This window comes from Rhinoderma darwinii, chromosome 8 (genome assembly GCF_050947455.1).
Source record: "Rhinoderma darwinii isolate aRhiDar2 chromosome 8, aRhiDar2.hap1, whole genome shotgun sequence".
NCBI lineage: Eukaryota > Metazoa > Chordata > Amphibia > Anura > Rhinodermatidae > Rhinoderma > Rhinoderma darwinii.
In genome coordinates, this window is record NC_134694.1 from 66,232,916 (window position 1) to 66,245,033 (window position 12,118).

The 12,118-nt window shown below is 40.5% G+C and overlaps 1 protein-coding gene across 1 annotated transcript in view; it reads left to right on the top strand.

Annotated features, from left to right (window-relative positions):
• Positions 1-11,915, top strand: part of LOC142658693 (G-protein coupled receptor 143-like) — a 160,321-nt gene extending 148,406 nt beyond the window's left edge. The window contains exons 8-9 of the mRNA XM_075834293.1: positions 8,764-9,007; positions 10,880-11,915. Coding sequence (XP_075690408.1) covers positions 8,764-9,007; positions 10,880-10,971 — 336 coding nt within the window. The 3' untranslated portion in view covers positions 10,972-11,915. The remainder of the gene's footprint in view (positions 1-8,763; positions 9,008-10,879) is intronic.
• Positions 11,916-12,118: the final 203 nt, after the last annotated feature.

The following is a 12,118-nucleotide window of genomic DNA, read 5'->3' on the forward strand; positions in this document are numbered from 1 at the left end:
TCTTTATACACATCAATACATCATGACCATGGTCTGCGTGCATGCAGGTTTTTTCTACAGTCAGGAAACTTGGCATGTGAAATGGTTGAGCTCATCTTAGAACTGTTAGATTATGTACTGAGACATAATTTTTTTGTTTTTAAGGATAAATTCTACGTACAAAATCGAGGCACAGCGATGGGGGCAACTTGCGCCCCATCCTATGCAAATTTATTCATGGGGTTCTGGGAAAGATCTCTGACAACATATGATAATGAGTGGCAAGTGGTATCATGGAGACGTTTCATCGATGATGTTTTGTTCATTTGGCAGGGGACTGAGGATGAGCTCAACCATTTCCTAAACCATCTGAACAACAACGAAATAGGGATTAAACTCGTGAGCAAGTACAGTAAGACTGAAATCGATTTTTTGGACCTAAAGATAAAGGTGGAGGCTGATGGTAAGCTCTACACCGATATTTTTAGAAAAACCACTTCTGTGAATTCTTACTTAACAGCTGACTCCTCCCACCCTAAACATATTATTAGGGCTATCCCAAGGGGACAATTCCTTCGGGCTAGGAGGATTTGCTCTACTGAGGAAGGGTTTGAGCATCGATCCAAGGATCTGATGAACAGATTTCTCAATAGAGGTTATCAGGAATCAGACGTGAAGCGTGAATATGAGTATGCCAAAACAAAGACCAGAACCGATCTACTCAAATCCCAAGTAAAAAGAAAAAAAGATGCAGATAATGAGGTAAGATATATATCAGGGTATAATAAGCAATGGAACATCATGCGAGGGATTTTTAATAAACATTGGTCGATTTTGAAAACCGATAAACGTTTATCAAGAATTATTACCCCGGTTCCGGCTATGACACCGCGGCGCAGTCCTAACCTCCGTGACATATTGGTTAGGAGTCATTATGTTCCTTCCATATCCAACAAATATCTTTTTGGATCAAGGGGGCCTAAATGGGGCAATGTGTCATGTGGTAAATGTGGCGCTTGTCAAAACATGGAGAGGACGGATTCATTTTCTGGCTCAGACTGTACTAAAATTTATAAAATTGTACATTTTATTAACTGTAATACCAAAAATGTAATCTACCATGCACGTTGTCCTTGTAATAAAATCTACATAGGAATGACCTCAAGGGATTTAAAAATACGGATAATGGAACACATCAGGGACATTAAGGGTATTCAATATGGACAGGTTGGACTTGATGAGGCCGTTTTTGGTGACAGGAGTAAGCCTCTTGCAAGGCACTTTAAGGAGTTCCATAATAGTAATTGGAGATTATTGAAAGTTAAGGGCATCGACCGGATTTATGCTGGGAACCGCGGGGGGGATACTGGGAAGGACTTAATGAGAAAGGAAATGAAATGGATTGTTACCTTGGATACCATGTCCCCTAGGGGTTTGAACGAGTCACAGAGTTTTGCATCCTTTTTGTAAAATACTATGCGTAAGACTAATGCTATTTTTAATTTTGCTGTTAGTGTCGATATTGTGGAATGCTGTCGAGAGCGATATCGAGAATGGAAATTGATGAGTACTGATGAACATATCGGGAAGATGCGAAGATTCATGATACTAATACTATTATTAATATTATTTGTATAATACGTGGCTGTATTTGTGGGAATTGTAGGTGTATGGTTTTACACATGTAGAGTGGTTATATGGACTATATATTTATATGTATGTATGATATGTATGCATATTGTTCTATTATTATTGAATTTGGTTACTACTTTTGTACATTTACACTGATTATTTATTGATATTTATTATGTAGAAAATCATGGATATATTGATATTATGAATTTTGAGTTGATTTTGACACATATGTGGATATGATTGATTGCTATTTATGTATGAATATGTTTGTACTGTACCACTTATTTAATTTTACATATTATTTAATTTGATTTATCCCTATATCATTTTTTGTATATATTATATTGTTATGTGTTGGTTTTGTATTGTTATTCTATTTCACCTTATTTTTGGATCCGTGCTGCTTATCCTGATCGGTATCCGTGATTTATTGTTATGGGTTTCGTCTGGGATCAGCATCTATGAATCCAATTACCTACTACTGTGCACTTTATATTATTATAAAAATTTGGGTCTGGTCCTTTTTCTGGTCCTCTTATACTAAATATTTTTTTAGATATTATTTGTAATGGGATTTACATATACATAACTTATAACTGGTTAGTTTGGATTCACATGCTATGTTTAATTATATTTTGTTATTATATGTATGGGGTATTTGTGGTCAGTCATCTGTATCTATACTTATATAAATATATGTTTAGTAATTTAGACCTAACTAATGATATGTTTATTATTATACCTTCGCTATTTTTTAAGATATGTACATATATATTACTGATAGCTTCTGACTGTTTAGACGAGATATAGGACACTTTCCTCTTATGAGTGCGCCTCCTGTTTCACCTGTTGGGTACTTGATGGGTGCGCATACGGGTCACGTGATCTCTCAGGCGTCAGACCGGAAGTTGTCTCCAGGTCTGAGAACGAGTCCTGGTTTCCAGGTACGGTCTTCCGGCCTTGACGCGGATGGTCTGACGCGTGGAGATGGGCGTGACCTTTCATGCGCCGCTGTACATCACCTCATTTGGAGGTGTACTTAAGAGGGGAATCATCAGGCATACCTCACCTCCTGACGAAGGGAACGAAACGCGCGTCGAGGTGGTCCTTGGATCGGAGTGTGTTCCCTATCATGTCCACTTTGGGTAAATGACTATCTACTTAGATACCTAGATTGTAGATTCTGATACTTTGCACTTTTTTGAGTCATATTTTGCCATTATTTTAGATATTGGATCCTGTGGCTATCTACTTATATGTCTCATGCAATTATTCTGCTACATTATATGGTCATTTCCATAGGACGTGATACACATTCCCTTCTGGGGTGTTTTTAGTTTTGTGTATTTTAGATGTATGTTTTTTGTGGGTAACCTTTCCCGTATAGGGTAATAAAGATTTACATATTTTATTTTGTGCCTACGTGGTGTTATTTGTTACATCAGGTATAATTTTGGTTTTCTAATCTACATAATATGGACCTGTTTGCTAACTTGATTGTACTGCATTTTTGTTGATTTTTTTTTTTTTTTTACAAAGAAACAATCAATTAGTATATATTTTAGAGTAGGCTTTTTTTCCTTTTTGATTTTTTTTTTAACCAGACATGTACACAGTAGGGAGAGAGAACCATAGCAAAGTAAGCCCAGTCTGCAGCCTTTATTAATCACCTGTTAAATATATGTTGGTGTCAGCCATATATAGGGATATGCAAATACTGCCAACATTTTATACCGTTTCACTTGATAACCGGAAACTACATTATGTGCAATTACTCTGAACAGATGGTAAAAGGTGGACATTCACTAAATGACTACCTTTCCATCATGTTGTTTGTAGCTCCACAATACTGTACCGGCTCTTTTCTTGATCTATCTTTTATAGAGGTCAGATCTCCTGTGATTTTTGTGTTTTGTTTTTTTTCCAGAACTCTAAATCACTTGCATAGATCTGCAGTCACCACTAGAGGGACAGCTTACTCATACTGTGTACTAGAGTTTGCAGTAGGCTCCCTCTAGTGGCGGCTACAAGCAGCCAGGATTTTGTCTATTAACCCCTTCCCGCCGCAGCCCTTTTTCAGATTTTGATTTTAGTTTTTTCCTCCCCATCTTCCAAAAGCCATAACTTCTTTATTTTTCCGTTGATATAGTCTTATGAGGGCTTGATTTTTGTGGGACGAGTTGTAGTTTTCCATAGCACCATTTATTGTGCCATATAATGTACTAGGAAATGGGAAAAAATTATTTGTGGGGTTAGAAAATGAAAAAAGCAGCGATTCCTCAATTGTTTTTTGTGCGTCGTTTTTACGGAATTCACTGTGCAATTAAAACAACATGTTAACTCTATTCTGTGGGTCAATACGATTACGGTGATACCAAATATATATAGTTTTTTTTCTATATTTTACTAGTGTAAAAAAGAAAATGTATTTTGTGTTGCCATATTCCGAGAGCCATAATTTATTTATTTATCAATAATGATATATTGTAATAGTTCAGACTTTTACGGATGCGGCAATATCAATTATGTTTATTTAATTATTTATTTTTTACTATGCTCTAGGGGGAAAATGGGAAAAGGTGTTTGTTTTTGTTTTTTAATTTTAAATTTTCCTTTTTTTACATAAAAAAAACAATATTTAACTAATATTTATTTTTTTATTTTATTAGTCTCCCTAGGGGACTTAAACCAGCGATCGTTAGATCGCTTGCACGATATACTGCAATACTAATGTATTGCAGTATATTGTGGTTTTAATAGGTGCACAAAGATGGCGGACCTGGGGGAATTCATTAGGCCCCCAGGCAGCCATAGCAACCATCGCCCTCCCGCGACTGCGTTGCGGGGGGGGGGCGATGAGCCATTGGAGGGGGTTGCCCCTCTCTTTCTAATCATTTAAATGCTGCTTTCGCTATTGACCGCGGCATTTAACGAGTTAAACAAGCGGGACCGTGCTCGAGCGCGATGCCAGTCGTTACTCTGAAGTGTCGGCTGTAACAAAACAAACATCGTATGGACACCGGCAACGTACTCCGTGAGCCCGATCCATACTCCCCCCCCCCCCCTCCCACCCGACTTGGATACGTCAAATGTCGGGAAGGGGTTAAGGAAATTTGGCGATATGCATTCTAAAGACCACTGAGTTTTGACCTCTAGAAAAGCGAAATTAAAAAATTAGCACAGATGTAGTTACTATGTGGAAATGTTGGCTGTTTTGTAATACATAACCCTGTGTTTACATTATTCATATTTGTAAATTGGTCTTTCTTGTTTGCTCTATGATAGCTGCTAGTATATTTTGATGTACTTGCATAACAAAACAAAAAGTAAATCTACTAAGGGGAGATACAGATGGACGTTGCGTTTTTGCGCGCGCAAACAACGCGGCGTTTTGCGCGCGCAAAAACCATTTGACAGCTGCGTGTGTCATCCGTGTCTGATGCGCGGCTGCGTGATTTTCGCGCAGCCGCCATCATAGAGATTAGGCTAGTCGACGCCCGTCACTGTCCAAGGTGCTGAAAGAGCTAACTTCAGCACCCTCGACAGTGAATGCCGAACACAATATCGAAAAACCTGTTGAAAAAAAAGAAAAAGTTCGTACTTACCGAGAACTTCCCGGCCGTTGCCTTGGTGACGCGTCCTTGGTGACGCGCCTCTCGACATCGGGCCCCACCTCCCTGGATGACGCGCCAGTCCATGTGACCGCTGCAGCCTGTGCTTGGCCTGTGATTGGCTGGAGCTGTCACTTGGACCGAATTGTCATCCCGGGAGGTCAGACTGGAGGAAGAAGCCGGGAGTTAACGGTAAGTCAGAACTTAGTTTTTTTTTCTACAGGTTCATGTATATTGGGATCGGAAGTCACTGTCCATGGTGCTGAAACAGTTTAACTCTTTCAGCACCATGGACAGTGACTATCTCCTGACGTCGCGTACCGATAATTTTTTTGCCGGGTTCGGCCAAAACGAGTTCAGCCGAACCCGGTGAAGTTCGGTTCGCTTGTCCGGCTTCGCTCATCGCAAAGACACTCCGTTTGGATGTTCGGAAACAGAAAAGCACGTGGTGCTTTTCTGTTTACATTCATCCTTTTTACAGCTGGTGCGCTGTTTCAGTCGGTTCGCACGGAAGTGCTTCCATGCAACCTGCGTGGTTTTCACGCACCCATTGACTTCAATGGGTGTGTGATGCGCGAAATACGCAGAGTTATTGAACCTGTCGCGCTTTTTGCGCAGCAGACAAACGCTGCGCAAAAAGCACGGACTGTCTGTACTGCCCCATAGACTTGTATTGGTCCATGCGTGCCGCGTGAAAACCACGGGGCCCGCACGGACCGAATACATGCTCGTGTGAATCCCCCCTAATGCTGTAACCAATCAGCAATTTTTATTGTCTGGTCGTGTCATTCTCCTGAAGGCTATGTACACATTGATTTAAAAAAATAATAATAATTTGTTTTTTTTTTAAAATCACTTTCATAATTTACACACATATATATATATATATATATATATATATATATATATATATATATATATATATATATATCAAATTTTTATTTTTTTTACTACTTACAATACTGCTTCTATGTATCCTGTGTACATAGAAGCTGTATAGTTATTTCTCAGCCAAGCCATCCGTTCAGCAAGATGTGCTGCCGACAACTATGATTTTATAGGCTGCGCAAACCGTGATCGCTGCCCTGTTTATACGGGTCAATGATTGGAACGCGTTGTACACAGCTGATAAAGGAGAATTGTAATCCCAAAAGCAATTACAGTATCTCCATCGGTTAAGTAGACATAACATTTATTGTTAAAGGAGTTGTCCGGGCATGGGGCACTTTTCCTTACTCATGACCTATCCACAGGAAATCATCGATCAGCTGTTATGGCAGCCCTCAGGCACCAGTTGTTCATGCCGAAAGAAAAACCACCTTGTGTCCAGATAACCCCTTTAAGGTTACGGTACTTTATAGTAATTATTTGCTTCAAACACCAGATCCATCCACAGGAGCAGATTTTATTTATGTTGCCTATATGCAGAGATTGTTGCCATTCACATCAGTCCCTGTCTCCAATGAGGCTCACAATCTAATTTTCAAATTTCAGACCTGCACACGTTGGGGTCAATTATCATAGGTAGCCAAAGAAATCTGAGTACCCAGAGGAAACCCAATGAGAGGTGGAATCTGATTGATTGCCATGAGCATCTACTCCCCTTTTACTTTTGAGCCAGTTTTAATTTATCTCCTCCAATGTTTTGCTCCACAAAAGGAGTACATGATAAGGGGATATATTCATACGTATGGCTTACTGTTGTCATCACAACATCAAGTGAGAATGTCCTTTTATGCTAGGTTCACACCACGTTGAGGCATTACATTTGGAGGGACAGTTTAAAATTGTCCACCAGACATCTGCACTAGACATATGTAACCCTATGCCTATACAGCTGCGTTTGTCACATAGTATACTTTTTTTTTTTTGCATACAGTTATATTGAAAGTTTAGTCAACTATGCTGTTCAATAGAGTTGATGCAACTGCATCCCAACATACAGGGTGATAAAAAATAATGTGCAGAATTATAGCCTCGGTATTCATAAGCGAGAGAACATAACACAAATTTATTAATATGAAAAGATACACTATCCAAGTTTTCTCTATAAACTACAAATGTTCAAAGCGATTTCCATTGGTGACATGGCATGTCTAGGCGCTAGTCCAGTTCTGTCCAGACACGTGCCGTTATATCCTCGGATATGGAGTCCATTGTTTCAGTGATGCGTTGTCTCAGGTCGTTCAGATCCTGTGGCTGGGGGGCAGATACACGAAGTCCTTGATGTACCCCTACAGAAACAAGCTGCAGGGTGTTAGATCTGGCGATCGTAGGGGCCACCACAACGTTGGTGAATCGTTGTTTCCTGCGCGGCAGATCCAAAGTTCCGGTAGAGTTTCATTCAGGTATCTGCGAACATCCAAATGAAAATATGGAGGTGCATCGTCCTGCTGCGTTTGGCAGATCTTCTTCTATCTGTGGCATAAGCCATTCCTTTAACATGTCCAGCTAGGAGTGGCTATTGAAAGTATCCTCGGCAAAAAAGAAGAGACCGGGGACTTTGCACCTGCCCAATGCAGAGAACACGTTTATTTTGGGTTAGTCCCTCATGTGCTCGATAAGGGCACACGGTTTTTCTAAACCCCAAATTCTAATGATGTGGCGATTTGACCTTCCCACTGAGGTGAAAGGTAGCCACATTGCTTAACAGCAGTCTATCAGCGAATTTGCCCTCTTCTAAACGGCCCTGCAAGTCAATGCAAGAGTCACGACGTTTCGGTTTGTCATCTGGTTTCAGCTCCTGTAGGAGATGTATTCTGTACGGCTTACAACACAGACGTTTTCGCAAGATACACTATACCGTGGTTTGTGGCACCTGTAGTTACATACCAGTCAGCTTGAATCCTGTTCACTGTATCCTCCTAAGTCTTTAGGCGGCCCGGACTTTTCCCATGCCATAAACGCCCAGTGGTTTTGATTTGCTTCACCCAATGCGAAATGCCGTTTTTCTATGCGGAGAACATTTACCAAATTTATTCTGAACATATCACTGTACTGTCACTACAGACCCTGTTCATGCAAATTCTAACACGTAAAAAGCTTTTTCTTGCTTCAATGTCGCCATCTTATGTCGCACTATGTAACACATTTCAAATATGGCTCTTGAAAATGAAAGCTGTGCTGTGATTGGTTGCTATGGGCAACTAAGACGGTATTGCTTTGATTTTCACTCGCTGATCATTTACCACTGATGTTACTTTAACTACAGGCCTTTTAGTTTTGCACCAACCTTTTTTAATCGCCCTGTATATCGGCCAAGCGAATGCCAAAAGGACACTCTTGCCATGCATCTGGGTAATAATGGCCTATGGGCACATTAAACATTTACATAGTGAGGATTGACTTGTGTGCACTTCAAGTGTACAGATGAAATGTGGTGTGAACCTAACCTACCATATTTGTGTGTAGTTATGGCATGTGATAGTCTTTATTTTATTATGAATTGATGTTTTAATATGGAGTTCTTACTGCTGCAGTGTCATGTGGTGTGTTGGTGGTTTAAAGATAAAGATCACTATTGTTGCTTGTTTTTCAGGGTATTTTGAATCCCATGTTTTGTTGCGTACATTCCCTGGCTTTTTTTGGCTGGAGGAGTTCTGATTCCTGTGTGATTCAGAGCCGTGCAGCAGCAGAAACACCTTCTGGGACCAGCCTAGGTAGAGCAGATCCAGTACTCGTAGAAGAGGAACATCTTTTATTGATGCCACAATCCGTACGGACCACAGGAAAACTGTCCTTCCCAAACATTTTACAATTGATGGACTCCTGCTCCTCTGTGGGTAAGCATAGAAATCAGGCCCATATATATCTTATTTTAGAGTAAGGGACAGTGAGTTAGTGTTATAAATTTGCATGACCGTTTTATTTGTGGCAGATGCATTCCATGAAACTCAATAGCCCAGGTGCTAAAGCGTTGCTTGCACCCCTCCTCCCACCTAACTGCTGATAACCTCATGGGTAGCCATATGTAATGGCATTACGCTTTAAAGGATTTTTATGCATTTGATCCTTGTATAGTGGAATAGCGTTCTTTTAAGAGTTTTCCAGGACTTTGATATTGATAGCCTATACTTAGGCTATCCATTTTTTTTAGTGGCTCTGCCTTGTATTGCAGCTTAGTTCAATTCACGTTAATGGGACTGAATAGCAGTGAGCTGCAATACCAGGTACAGCAACTGAAAAATGTACGAGGCTGTGCCTGGTAAAGAATGAAGGGGATGCAGTTCTCGACCGAGCGCTGTGGCAAGTTAGCCATCCTGTGGCGTTGCTATAGGGGTCACAATTGCGACCGGGCCTCTAAGCTAAAGAGACCCACGGTCCCCTGCACCACACCTATTTATAGTTACTATAATCAGGGCCATCTCCTGGTTTTCGTGGGCCCTTGGGCGACACAGACTTAGTAGGCCCTTTGCGGGGAAACTCCTTGTAGCAGTAAAATTACAGAAAACGTCACTTTGTGCCCCCATCTAGACGTTAGGCCCTGTTTATGCCCCAATATAGAAGTTAGGACCCCAGTTTGCATCCCCATAAGTTTAGTGCCCCCTGTAGATAGTGCCACACATCCCCCTCCTCCCTGGTAGAATAAAATAGAGAGAACTAGAACCTGATGTCACCTGTGAGTCACTTAATGTAAATGTTTATTCTGCCTCTAATCAGCACTGTAGTCACTATCATCTGCAGCGAGCTGATGGGTGGTATGATTATCTTTTTTTTGTGAAACATCATCTGGGAGCTGTATACAATTTAGTACAAACCTATATGGCAGGGGAGCTGTATTTGTGCTGGTGTTGTATTTATGTACTGAGCTTGGTTCTGGTGCTGTATATATGTACTGAGTTTTGTTCTGGTGCTGTATATATGTAATGAGCTTGCTTCTGGTGTTGTATATAGAACTATACTGCTTGTAAAATGTACAAATGGCTTCATGCTTAAGTTACATTAAAAAAAAATGACACCTCATTGATTGGTAGAGAAAACAAACATGGCGAGGGGAAACGAGTTGTCGGGAAAGAGGTCTGGTGGTGGTGGGGGGGGGGGGGTACCAAATTGAATCTTTTCCCCCGGGTGCTGGAGAACCTAGCTACACCTGTGTTGATAAACGGGCTAGGCTGCTTTTAATATTGGGCCTGTAGTGGCAGCAAGTCCTAAAGAGCGAGCAGTGGGTGGGATGACAGCCTACGCTGAACGGAGAGCTAGCCAGGTGGTTAGAGTGGGACTGTGAAGGAAATGTTCAAGCCAGTCAGAAAGGGGTGAACCTGCGTGGCAAGCATAGTGCAAGAATAAGAAAAGAGACCATCCCAAATTAGATCAAATCAGCAGCCACCATTTTGTGGCGTACTAGGCCTGAATAGCCAGACCAACCTTTGTACCAGGTAGAGGCGCCCTTGACTCTTTCTGCAACCAGTATACAGCAAGCCAGCCATCATCCGCCTGCCGATTGCAATGAAGACTGCCTCTCAGCGCCAATTAGAAGAATTGTAATTTGCTGTAGCCGTGTGTGTGACATTTATGACCGGTCTGAAAGTAAGGACATGTCTTGCCATCACTCCTGTCTGTGTGCCATCTATGCCGCGATGCAACCTGCACCGGGCCTTACATCATCTGTGGATATATATTAAAAGTATTTATTTTTTTTCTCTCTTTTTCTCCAGAATTCACTTGTTCTGCCATGGAAATAAATGCAGTACGCCTCCTAGGGATGCAAGATTCTCTAACCGCCGCTCAAACTGGTTCCAAGTTTTGACCACAGCACTTCAATATTTGAACCTGCAGAATAAATAGCACTAATTCATCTAAGAAAATGATTTGTAGCTGCTTGTATTTAAACACAATCTCCATAAAAAAAAAGTGGCCTGGGTGCCTATAACAACCCAAGTTTAGTTTTCATTTTCCAAACTGTACTGGATTAGTTACTTCGAGTGACAGAGTGTAAGATTTTGATACCAGAGTCTTAATGAGATTTGGGAAAACTGGTAGATATTAAAAGTACTGGAGTTACCCATAGCAACCAATCAACACCTTCATTTTGGATATTTTGTGTCATCGCATGTTATGCAAGTGAGCCAATAATGTCTTTTGTTTTTTCCTTTAGTCTTTTTGCAATTAAATATCTTATTTATTTTTTTAAGTTATAGGGGTTCTCCAGGACTTTAACAATGATGGCCTAGCCTTAGTCCATTAATGTTTGATCGGTGGGGGTCTGACCTCTGGGAATGGGACAAGCTGTAGTAACAGCCCACTTCACTGTGCTGACTGGTCAGGCTCTCATCCTACGGATCTCCGGGGAAACCTTTGTGAAGTATGGAAACTAAAAAAAGCTGGATATTTTGTTTCCTTTTAAGATCTATATATGGTATACATTGTAGAACTGTGGTGGAATTGCAGATATTAAAAAGCATTAGCAACTTCTAGTAATGTGAAGATAAGTAATGAAAAGCAAGGAAAAATCACATGTGCTGTACTGCAGCCTACTCGTTCCCAGGCAAGTTTTTGTTAAATCTGTATGTGGGCCTTGGGTCAAAATAAATTTTCCAACTGCTGGCTAAGTATATATAATGTATAAATATATTTATGTGCTTTCATGCATTGACACTGCTGTATCTTTCATCATTACCACTGTGCAATAATAGACGTAACACATTTACAATAAGTCTCCTGTCTGTTAAAATGTATTTACTAGGTGTAAAACATCCGACTAGAAGAGTAGCACTTGCATAATAAATATGTTCACTACAGTATGAAACAGTGTGGCCATTCTTCATATTTAATGAATACAAACCAGAACTTTCACCACATACAGACTTAAAGTAACATTCCAAGCAAAATTGATATTGTATGATTGTTTGTGTGTCTTTGGTGATGTTTAAATCCCTGAGTCATGCTCCCTGAGG